We start from the raw sequence: 12,806 nt of genomic DNA, 5'->3' as shown, positions 1-12,806 counted from the left end.
TGCTTCTTAAAATTTATTATTTCAACCAAAGCTATGAAGTTTTTAAAGGGCAAACCATGTAAATGGATGAGACATGTGACAGTTGTGATTATCTTTAAGGTAGCTATAAACACAAATACTGTAAAAAAAATAAATAAATAAATATATATATATATATATATATATATATATAAAAAAAAATACACATTATGGTTTATTCTCTGCTGTTTAAATGGCTAAACGCAGCCTTGCACCCTCCTCCCTGTCCTGTCATTTACCCACTGTATCTTCTAGGTTATGCCGATTTAGTTACTAATAAAACTAAAACTAGCTCACTTTTGAGCATCTTTTCTCCTGGGACTTGGGCTCCTCTGTTGCATTGTATATATTTAAACAATTGCAAACAGCACAGATGGTTAGTAGGTTTCATTATTACATTTTCAAATATGCTTGGAGTTTGGAAGAAGGATTCAATTAAATTGTATTTTATTTATATAGCACCAGATCACAACAGCAGTCACCTCAAGGCACTTTATATTCTAAGGTAAAAACCTTACAATGAGAGAGGCATCTGCTGTGAGCAGCTGGGGGTGAGGGGAGGGCTGCAGGACAGAAGACATGCTGTGGAAGAGTAGGAATCCAAACTAGGAGCCGTTTAAACAGAAGACAGGCCTTAATTCTACTACTAGATAATCTCATAAGTACAAGTCAGCCAGCAATCTAGGATCAAAGAGCTCTACTGGAGGGATATGGATGTATGCATAATTGGTGCACTGTAATGTACAGTGTTGCAGAAAAGTCAGCATGGTCACAAAAAATTAATTGGTACATGGACATCTATGCAGTTTCACTTTCAGGCTCTAGTGATTAAATTTACTCAAACCCAAGTGGACTCGCTCAACTCAGTGACACTGAAAATGTAACACGTGCTTTAAACTTCTTAATTCACTCAATATTGGAGCTGCTCTTCTTTTGCAGGTAGAATTTCCACACTTATTCCAGTTGTTTTACCATCCAACCTTTGAGCTATCTATGGTAAGCTTTCAATAGCTACTAACAAAACATACAATCACCATCTTCTTGTTTTGGTTGTGCAATCATTCCTTCATTTTCCAGGAGCACAGAGTGGCAGAAAGAATTGCTGTTTGAAGGATTGGGACTTAAAAGGAACTAATATCGAACTAGTGTCATAGTTTTAAGGCACTGCATTTTTCAATAGAGGTTTCTTTCATAATTATTAATTTTCTTTTGAAAAGAAACAGAATTACATCAGTGATGTGGTTTCTACATCTGCAATTGCACGGGGTACACTTGGGTCACTTCTTGTTTCTGGAAATTTTCTTTGCAACAGCTACACTCCAAAAAAAAAAAAAAAAAAAAATACTAAATGCAAATAGAAGTTAAGGAGCCAGTACACTGAACTCTTCTATCACTGAATGAGATGAGCTGCTACTACAAAATAAAAGCTTTGAAAGAACAAATTTAGATTTGAGAGGAAAAATATAAAGTGTTTAGCAGTTGCATTAGTATTTGAAAATAAATGTATTTATTTCTTTATTTATATTTATGTTTATTTATTTATTTATAAATGTAAAAGGGTTATAGTTTTTACCCAAATACTTTCCTTAATAATTCAGCTGCCATAAAAGGCCACGTCTCACTTCATATTGTAGGCAACCCGAATGAAAAATGCAGTTATGTTTGAGAGCTACAACCACTATGAGATTATGAAAGATTAACCTCTCGCTCACAATAGTCCTTTTTTTTTTTTATCCGTGTCACATGTTTTGACCGCAAAAGCAAAAGAAATTCCACACAGAGAGAAAGAAAAAAGAGAATTATTGTTCCCATCTGGTGCTTTAAGGAGTAACATCAACAACCCCCTTATGGCAGCTCAGACTTCAAGCACTCAGTACTGCCAGATTTTCAACTCAGGAGTTGTGCTGCGTGTGGCTTATGTGCCTTATGGGAATCTGTGGGGTATGTGGGGGTGAGATGAGGAATAGCTTCATTTAGATTTAATTATATTCCAATGCAGCTCAGCGTGTGAGGGCATAAAATCACTGCAGTAATTTTTATTTTAACTGAATGATCAAGTGTTATGTTGCGCTTTTATGTGACAGAACATTTCTTTTTTTTAAACACAGATCATTTAATGTAAAATATCGTTTCTGTCAAACTTGCTGCAACCGGATGAGTCATGAAGGAAACGAAGAGAAAAACTGGAAGGAAGTTGCACAGGAACTAGGGCGGCAATTGCCCAACAAGCTAAAAGTAGGGCAAGCGTGTGTTTGTGTGGGACAATGTGGAATACATTCCCAGTGCTGTGCTTTAGTCCGAAATGTTGACATCCCTACCTCAGAAAAATAAACACACAACAAAGTATGTGTGTACAGCAGGGGTGTCCAAACTTTTTTCACTGAGGGCCACATACATAAAAATATAGGAGGGGCTGGGCCACTTACTAGAAATTAGGTATATAACCTTAACTGTAGCGTATTAAAGTTAGAAAAATCATTTAAAAGTGGTCAAATGTGTTATATTGTTGAATGTAATTAAAGACAAAACTGCCTTCATCACAGCTTTCCATAAATGGATCTTTATTGATTTATTCAGAAAAAGCTTTGGTAGCTCATTCTCAGAACAGCAGCAGATTTCCTCTTGGACAGAAGATTTACAGCACAGAGAAAAAACAATAAAGGGGAAAATGGGACGGGCACATTTCAAGCTTGTTATTTAAGTTCTTAGGCTAAGCAACACACCTATTAACGTTCGTTTGAAACGATTATCAGCATTAACAGACTGAACTGGACTTAATAACAGGAGTCCATATAATTTTAGTGAATTATTCTGGTGAGTATCAGCTGCGCTGGGTATGTAAATCGGGCCATCCAGCTGCGGTGCTGATCGTACGCCACTCGTGCCAAAAATCCGGACAAATGTCACTTGATCAAGGAGCAAATCTGCATCAGATGAGATCAGCTGACTTTGCGTGTGCGTGCGCTGTGCACAGCGGTGTGTACTCTGTGTGTTAACAAGAAAAACGCATATATGAAAGTGGTGCGCAAAAGCAGGGTAGTGACAGAATTGATGCGCATTATTGATATTTGAAGCATGTGTACCTGGACATGCGTGCTTATTAACACACGGGTACTGTGGAATATATTTTTACTGACCTAAAGCGCTCGTGCTCTCGTCCACTCCCCGCAAAAACAATTAGCAGCTCTGCGGTGTCTGTGGCATCGGTGCTCTCATCGCATGCGCTGGAGTAAAAATCAAAAGCACAGCTTTATCAGACCGTTGCAGTTTAATGTTGGCTGGCGAGTCTTCAATGCGTCGCACAACTGTACTTCTGGACATGCTGACGTTGTTTAAGTCCTGCACTTTTTCCAGGCACATTATTTCGGTGACTTTAACGAGGCCGTGTTTTATGAGGTCTCCATCTGAAAAAGGCTTGCCCTGTCTTGCGATGAGTTGGGCGACCTCATAGCTGCTATTGTAGCCTTTTCCTGGACAATTTGAGCACGAAAAAATACTGTTGCTGACAGCTACCATTTGCTTTAATTTCTGCTCTTGCTCAGCACCAGTGTAGGATGCATAGGCCTGATGTTTGGTTTCATAATGACGTTGTACATTATACTCTTTCATAACTGCCACAGTTTCAGTGCAGATCAAACAGACACACTTCCCCTTGAATTCTTTGAAGAAATATTCACTCTCCCACCGTGTCTGAAATTTTCTGCACTCACTTTCTACCTTTCGCTTCTTTGGTTCTGCCATGTTTGGTAACTTGGGGTAAATTTCTTCTGTGATTGTCCTTTTTGGTAGACCAACTGCCTTGATCAACAGTTGCTCCCCCTGGTGTTAAAACTAAGAAGTGCAATACACTCAAGCAAAAGTTGAAGTGCGGGCCATTTTCTATTCTATTTATAAAATTACTTGAGGGCCAATTGGGCCGGACTTTGGACACCCCTGGTGTACAGTTTTTGCATTAGTATGCCAAAGACATGTATATGTCATTTGAATTCAACTTTTCCAACACCCTTGCTAAGTAAATAAGGATAACAGGAGCTCTTCATATAGTCTTATTTTTCTTATGCTCTTACTGTTAGGAATTCTGGTAACTTATTTCCAGTGGCTGTTCTGTCTGATAATCACCTTGGGGTTTTTTTTTTGGGGGTGTTACATCTCTTTTCAACACATTTGTCATTTCTAACAATTTGGAGCATATAGTGTGTTTCTTTATGACATACCTGCCCTGGAATTTCTTTCCACCAACTTCAGTCAGTTATAACCAGTATCTGGGTATCTATTGTCACCTCAATGGTTTTTCTTCGAGGTAGTTTTCATCATATTTGCTCAAGTACAGCTTCTGACCTTGTGGTAACTTGCAACTTCACCCACTGGGCAGAGAATTGGACTTATGGACTTAAACCATGATAAAGGTCTTAAACACACTGTGGGACAGGGAGATGAGAGACAAAAATGCTAGACAGTCCTAAACGTAGGCATCCTATCTGAGATATTCTGGACAAAGATAAAAAGCGCTGCTTAATTCATTTCAGTTTTTTAAAAATATTGCACAACATAAAAGACCCAGTTGCCTTAAATCGCTTTATATTGCAAGGTAAAGACTCTATAACAATAATGAAAAAGCAAAAAACAAAATTCAGATGAACCCGAGTGAGCACTTGGCAGCAGTGGGAATTAAATAACTCCCTTTTACCAGGAAGAAACCTCTGGTGGAACCAGGCTCTGGAAGGTGTAGCCATCTGCTTTTGGGGCTTCTGTGGAAGAGATATCCCACATAATGAGTTTGGCATAAAAAGGCTCTATTCATATTCATCTGCTGAGATATTAAGTGGGGTGGTGTAGCTCAGGATGGAGAACAGCCCATCTAGAAGGTTGATGGCTTGGTGAATGAGGCATGTTGTATTAAGCGCTTCAGTGTTTAAGTAGAGTAAAAAAGTGCTAAAGAACCAGTCCATGTACTTGAATTTATATTAAAAATATACCCCCTCCCCCTTTTTTTAAAAAAAAAAAAGAAAGACAGATCAAACTTCAGAGCAGATATCACATCTGCATGCATCTGCGTTCGACAGACTGTACCTTTAACTCACTGTCAAAGGGGGGAAGCGAGATTCAAATATTTGGCTCCGCCTCTGCTACTACTGCATGTCGTCGCGGAAATCGAAACTAAACTAAACAAACAAAATGGGAGCATCGTTGGATACTCCAGCGAGGTGCCCTCTCTGCAACGAGCTGACCCGGGACCCGGTTACTCTGAAGTGTAACCACCGTTTTTGCCAGCGATGCATTGGAGACTTGTGGAGCATTAACCCGAACGGGCCGTACCACTGTCCGGAGTGGAGGTGTAAAACCGAGTACCAGACTTTGCCGTTTCATAGCAGTTTGATACGGTCACCAACTCCCAGAGGACAGGCACCGCCTCGCAGCACTGCAGGTACAGTTAAGATGGTTAGGTTAACATTGAAATTGTAACCGAACGAGTGAAATAACGACTCTTAAAACTACAAACGTGAAGGCGGGATTATAAACTAATGCTAGCTGCTAACGTCAGAGGTCTCCCGCTCACAAGCATAATGGGCATGTGTTAAGTACTGTAAACTAGACAACTAAACAGACTACTGCATACTTATAATCGCATTCTAGCTGTAGCTAGTAAATGTTCACTAGTTTAATTCTAATCCAAAGACCTTAATAAATACCAAATAGATTGCGCTTCCTAAATGGAAGATACCAATTGATCAACCTTAGGGGACGTAAAGTGCTATAAAACTAATAGCACATGGTGGTCTAATCTTTAATTTGAGAAAAAAAAAAAAGGTTTTAGCAAACCAAAACTTTGTTTTTTATGTGCATCTATGACCAGTGACAGATAAATTAATATATTTTTCGATTGTATTAATTTAGTGATGGATAACAATGAAGCGTCATTGTGTAAAAACTCGCAGTTTACGTTAAAAGACTATATTTTTGCTGTCTTTGTTTTAGAGCCCAGTTGAACCTTCAACAATACTATTCCACTAATACATTTCAGTACCAGTTGGCATCTTCAGAAGAAGGCACCACTTGTCTGTTTGTCATCTAGTCGACTAGTCATGCACGTCCCTACTTCAAACAGTGCTGAGTTGTTGCGTTTTGTATCATGTTGCATGGCCAGGTCTCATTTGTAAAAGAAATTTGATCTCAGTGGGATGTGCTGGTAAATAAATACATGTGATTAATAATGGATGCAACCTGCAGGAAAGAAAATCAATAATACTATTTCTAGCATTTCTTTGGTGTTATATTATGTTGTTAAAAAGGACAACAGACAGGGGACTACCACTCCATCTGTGATACATCATACATCATCACCAACTGCTATACCATTTGGGCTCTAATCTTCTGATCTGTCGTAGTTAGAAATATTCATCTTTAACTGTTTTTTGTGAGACTGTTAGATTTAGATTTGAGTACTAAGCAACAATTTTCAGCATTTCAATGTCTTATTCCTTCTGACAACGAGTGAAAGACTAGATACATCCTGGATAGGTTGCAAGGATTAACAGAGAGAGAAAGCTATAACTAATTAATTAACTTATTCACCTAGTAATCACCAGTAACATGCCTTTCAAATAAAAGTTGGGGAATCGAAAACCCATAATGCATTCTTAAATAAAGTCTAATTATGAAGTAGTATAACATTTAACACTCAAGTGAAATACAGGTACCTCGGAATTTGATTGTATTACAGTGCTTGAGCAAATTTCCTTCCTTGTTTCTTGCTGTCACAAGGTTTAAAACAGAATATCTTAAACAAAACATTAGCTCTTGTGTAATTTAATGGGAGCAGTGTTCGGCATTTGTTTACAGTGTCTCAGATCAAAGTCCAATTAAAACTCTGAGGTCAAAGTTTGAACTCTTTTAAAGCAAATAGACAGCAGGGTTAAAAGTCTATTTTTGACGTGTGATCATGAGTGTAAGCAGCACCTTTAAACCTTTAGTGCACTGAACAGTTACATCTGTGTTGCTTACCTTCCTTCCTTACAAGGCAACATCAGCACAGAACTCCTAAGTAATTAGTACACTCTCTTCAGTGCTTGCAGAAGGTAGCATGCAGGTGTTTATATGAAACATTGCTATGAAAGTGCAAAGTCAGCCTTCTCTAAAAACAGTTTTGCTTATCTTTTATTGTGTTTTTTTAAGGTTCATCCACCAGTAACAATGAAGAAAGTACATCTGACGCAAGTTTAAGGAGGCCATCGCTCACCAGCCGACTCCTTGGAAAGAGGAAGGCCAGCACACCTGTACCTGAACAGCCTGAAACAAAGAGAGCAACTGTCGAGAGCCCTCGTGCATTGCTCAGTGACACAGAGATTCCCACCACTTCCTTGTCAAATAACACTGGGGAGTCAACTGCTGTGGAAACATCTAAGAAAGTAGTACAACCAGAATCTTCCCAATCTAAAAAGGGTGATGGCTCAACCTCCAAAGAGAACTCTGACAGCAGTGGATCATCTGCAAGCGATGGGCCACAAGCCATCTCAGTCCAGCATAAATCAGAAAAGGTCGTCATACTGGATGACTCTGACAATGAAGTCGACATATGTGAAGCACCTCCTCCTGCAACCCCCAAGAAAGACCCGCAAGTAACAGGGGTATGTGTGACACCAAAGAAGCCTTTGTCAACTCCCACCTCTCACAGTTTTCCTGCAACCTCAACTCCAGGAAAAGATAAGCCTCCTGTGCACCATGCTGGCAAGTCATCTCCAATTCCAAGCATAATTAATTTACCTGCTTCAGGATCCTCAAGTCATGTTGGCGTCGTCTCCAGGGCAGAGAACAAAAGCACCACCCCTGTGCCCTGTCATTATTGTCCTAAAACTCGGTGTCAGTCTGCAGTGAAAACTTGTCTGGTGTGCGGGGCCTCCATGTGTTCAGAGCACCTGCGCCCCCACCTGGACACCCCAGTTTTCCAAAATCACACCCTGGTTTCTCCAGTGGAAGACATTTCCCTCTGGAAGTGTCAGGATCACCATGAGATGAACCGTATCTACTGTCGGCAGTGTGCAGTGTGTGTGTGCACTGTGTGTACCGTCATAGGTTCCCATCGTGACCACGAATGCGTCAGCATCAGGGAGGCAGAGAGAGAGCTCAGGGTGAGTGCTGCTGACTTAATGCATGTGAGATCTGATTTCAGTGCATGGTACCTGAAGATAATCGGATGAGAAATAATTACACAGATACACATGGGTTAAAAACATATAGTGTTTTGTGGGAAATTCTTTGCAGTGACCGAGCATCTGAAATATTTGATCTGATAGATATCAGAAGATGAGGTGCTGAGCTGGGTTAACTTTGGACTGGTTGCGTTAATGCGCCCCTGGAGTAGAAAAGAAGCACACATCCAAAAATATTTCAACTCATCTGCTTTTTCCGACAAGCATAACATGACAACAAACACTGCATGAATAACACGCAGTCTAACACACAAACACAAGGCAGATAGACAACAAACAAAATCATTACCACTGTAATCACTTTTTGTGCCCATAATGATCTGTAAGCAGGGTTATACTTGGCAATGGTGAGCCGGTCTCTAAAGTAATCTTTGCTTCTGTTTCCTGATATTTGGTTTCTTGATTTTATTCAAAATTATCTAGTTGTCTCTCTTGTCTTTCTGTCTGGTCATATATCTTCGGTCTTTTGTTTGACCATTTATGATAGCGGATTATCTGAATATCGAATGACCTTTCCTATGAGTTTACTTGCTATTTTGACAGCCATTTTTAACTAATCATTCGTCATGTAACTTCTAGATGTATTGTAGGAAGTCTGTTATCCTCCAATTTACACTGTTGCCCCTAGCAGAGAAAACACAGGTCTGTTTATTCACATGGAAAATGTATAAGGTTCACAAGCTTAAAACACGACAATCAGAGATTTAGAGGGGTATCTTAATGGTTTTGCAAGCAACAGCCATTTGTATCTAATTTAGTACAAAATAATAATGTTTTTCAATAGATCTAAGCTACCAGCTTATTAAACATTTTCTAAATAACCCTCATCATTTTAGGCTTTTCTTAAAATATGTCTTAGGACTTTATATTTTGGAGAATCTGCTCAAACTACTTTGCTTCAAATTCAAAGTGGCGAGGAACATAGCCTGAAGAACAAAAAATATCTAACTGTCCAGCTGTGAGCATACAGCACTTGTGGCTAAATATAGACATAATCAAAGGCATAGACTCGTGACTTGTTTTTAATCTTTGTGGACATTTTTCCTCAGGGAAACCTGAAAGAGGAGATCAAACAACTGCAAGAGGCTGAGCAGCAAGTGAAGGACCGAGTGACCGAGCTCGCTCAAAAGAAAGAGACTTTCAAAGTGAGTTGGCTAAGTCTGTTGTTAAATATGCATACGTTCTGCTTAGCCGCTAAGAATTACAAGAGATTTTCTCTCATACCCATTGCATTGAAATTTAAGGGTTTTTTAGAAGCACATATAATTGGCTAAAATTTGTTAATAAACTTCTCCAGTTTTTTGTTTCATGTCAGAATGGGAAGACTTTATACAGATAATACAAATATTAGGTGGCTTTGATTGAAAATGTAAAGACATTAAGCTTAAAGTTTTTAGGTTATGGTTACATGGTTGATGGCTGCCCCCAATTAAATACTTCTCCTTGAGTAGTAGTCATTCAGAGTGGCCGTAATACTATTAAAGGGAAATACTTTTCACATCTCCAAATATGCTAAAGTCTGAGTGGGATAAATGCTGCCATCAGCTAATGAGTGTGAGGGTCCAGATGTCCGTCTCCCTGCCTGTTATTTGTGACCGTACAAACTCTTCTGCAGAGACTTTACATTCCAATGCAGAGCAGACAGCAAACTTCAAAGAAGTATAATATCACGGTGTCTCCAGCCATCCATGTCTGTGTCCGCAACTGAGTTCAATCAAGGCTTAAGTGACTAAACTGATGTTTGAAATTGAGGAATTGGATGTCTTTTTCTTAGATCACCCTTTACTAATGTTTAGGTATCGTTTACTAACCACAGGGACCATTCTGTTTCCGACTGACCAAGTGTTGCCACTTCCTGCAGGTTTTTTAATTCTACTCATGGATTCTTAGGAGGCAGCCTTGATATAGTCGTTTCTGTTGCTCAATCTGGATTTTATTTTGAGCTGAGGAAACCAGTTAATACAAAAAGGAAAAGATAAAAATGTCATTTTTGAAATTTAAATAAACTGGAAAAGCATCTTAAGTTGATATCTTTGCATCTCTGAATTGTTGTACGGTATACTAGTGATCAGAAATACATAATAACTAACAGTAAAGAAATGCAATACTAGATTATGTTAATACGTATCATATATGTATACTGTGTCTGTCTAGGAGCTTTTGAGTGAAGCACAAGCAGGAGTGAAACAGCAGTACAGTACCATCAAAGAGGCCTTGGAGCAGGAGGAGCAACTGGCTCTTCAGTGTGTGAAGAAGGAAGAGAACCGAGTTTTGGGGGGACTAGAGGAGAAACTCTGCCACCTCCATAGCTCCCTTCAATCCATCCAACAAGGCCTTCACACGCTGGAGAGTCTGGCTGACACCAGAGGAGACAACTCTATTAAAGACCAGGCCTTCATCATGGTCAGATCATTTTTGTTGGCTTAAAAAATATATGCATATATTTACTGCTGAATTATTAATGTTCACATAGTAAAATGCCTTTTGTTGTTTCTGACGTTGCAGGAATACAGCAAGATTGCCCAGCTGTAAGTAATTTGCTTTTAACTTCTGCTTTGCAGCGGTAAAATTGTCCGCTTGTTGAACATTTCACTAGCTGAATGTGCTCCCAGAAAATCACAGTTTTGTAAACATGCTGCATAATCGTTTACTTTATTTTAATGAAAGTACTAGTTAGCTCACCCTAGTTGGTAAAAGCTGACTTTAAAAGTTCTTTTGCAATGCAATCAGCAGGGATGCTGATTTGGAAAGCGATGTGACACTTTTGTGCTGTGGGTACAAATCCCACACACTAAGTACACACATCTAACAAATGGAGATTGGATTTATATGTGCAATTTGCTGCACAATAGTCTTTGGGCTCATTACTGACTCTGTTCTCCTTCATCAGGAGTAGTGAGATGGGGAGCTATGTGGAGCAGTTTGAGGCCCCGGAGGAAGTGAATCGTCCCCAGCTGAGGTGTCTGCAGCAGTGGACAGAGAAGCGACTGGACACAGTTGTCGTCAATACACAAAGCAAAGATAGAGATCTTAACAGGCTCCTCTGTAAGTCATGTCCTGTTTATACAGCTCACACAGCTAATTACGCCACAGCACTAAATACATGTGGTAGGATATTCAGTTAGTCTTAATTTTCTCATCTAAATTCTTCCTCTTTAATCGTGTACACAGATGGCACCATACCCCTCTTGGATTCAGATACGGCCCATCCTAAGCTGCAGCTGTCTGATAACAGCAGAACGGTGACCTACAGCGATGCTCAGCAGGCTTACACGGAGCACGAGGCTCGCTTCAGTTCCTTCCCACAGGTCCTTTCCTCGTTAGCACTGGAGGGGGGGCGCTGGTACTGGGAGGTGAGCGTGTCTGTGGATGATGGTCGGTGGAAGGTGGGGTTGTGTGAGGCTCAGATAGAGAGGAAAGGCCAAAAGGACAACTCTCGTCTGGGGTTCAACAGTTACTCCTGGTGCCTGGCCTGTGACAAAAGGAAGGTTGAAGCCCTCCATAATAAAGTATCAGTTCCTGTGGATTCAGATGGACTGCAAAGGGTAGGAGTGTTCCTTGACTTTGAAGATGGTATTTTATCATTCTTTAATGTGACACCAGGGGGCAGTCTAGCTTTAATGCATTCCTACAAGCAGAGGTTTACTAATCCTCTTTACCCAGCCTTTTCTGTGTCTAAAACACACTTGTCTATCTGTGATCTGTTCGAGTCTTAAACTGCACAGAAGCACCATATCAGTTCTGCTGATTAATTTACAAACTTCATCAATCTGTGGTGCCTTTTTTTAGTGTTAATCTATCTCAGTAAAATGCGCTGTTGTGTAACTTTCTCATGGATGATAGTTCTGTCCTACACTGCATACATTCCCTGACTTCTGCAAAGATCTATAAATGTGATTTTTATATCATTTGAAAGAACTGGAATAAATAGAAATCCTGTTCAATATGCCTTACATGTAACAGTCACTGGTAGTATATTTTTTTAATAGACCAGAATTTTTTTATGGTTTTGTTTTGAGATGATGTATCAACAAATGAGAACGTTTTTAAGTGGTAGGCAAGTTATCAATGATGATCAATACGCAAATATTTTGTATAGTGTTTCTATTTTGAATATTTGATTTTAAAATCTTCAGATTACATATCTCATCTTTGTAAGCCTTATTGCTCCTGTTGTGACTCATTTGTCTTTCTACTGGAATAAACTGTCAGAGTTTCCAAAGCTACGTTACTGCGTGCCATGATTCTTCCCATGGGGCTTTAAATAGAAACACAGGTGTGTGAGTGGGTGATGTGTTTCCCCACAACAGGTGACAGTTGGCGTGCTAACTTTTAAATTTGACTGCTCCCACAGCATGAGAGCTTTACTGACAACAAACACTGCCTTTGGCACAAACCCCTGATAGGATGGCAGACCGAAGCAGATGCTAAATTGTCCTTTTCTTTGCAAAGTCTGTGGCTCATTTATTCTGACTAGGGTTCTGCGCAGTTGACGTCATTGAGTGGGATCAAAGTGGTATTTACAGAAACTCCTTCTGGATGATTGGTCGAGCGACTGAATGCCAGTGGTTCAGGGACAGC

At 39.7% G+C, this 12,806-nt stretch overlaps 1 protein-coding gene across 1 annotated transcript; it reads left to right on the top strand.

Annotated features, from left to right (window-relative positions):
- The first annotated feature begins 5,114 nt into the window (after nt 1–5,114).
- On the top strand, nt 5,115–12,451 carry si:dkey-29p10.4 (E3 ubiquitin/ISG15 ligase TRIM25). Its single transcript, XM_031755723.2, has 7 exons — nt 5,115–5,443; nt 7,192–8,144; nt 9,275–9,370; nt 10,380–10,628; nt 10,731–10,753; nt 11,116–11,270; nt 11,397–12,451. The coding sequence occupies exons 1-7, from the start codon at nt 5,194–5,196 to the stop codon at nt 11,939–11,941; spliced, it is 2,271 nt and encodes a 756-aa protein (XP_031611583.1). The 5' UTR covers nt 5,115–5,193; the 3' UTR covers nt 11,942–12,451.
- Nucleotides 12,452–12,806: the final 355 nt, after the last annotated feature.

Source organism: Oreochromis aureus, linkage group 7 (assembly GCF_013358895.1).
Source record: "Oreochromis aureus strain Israel breed Guangdong linkage group 7, ZZ_aureus, whole genome shotgun sequence".
Classification (NCBI taxonomy): Eukaryota; Metazoa; Chordata; class Actinopteri; order Cichliformes; family Cichlidae; genus Oreochromis; species Oreochromis aureus.
This window is presented reverse-complemented; position numbering and strand designations above follow the sequence as displayed.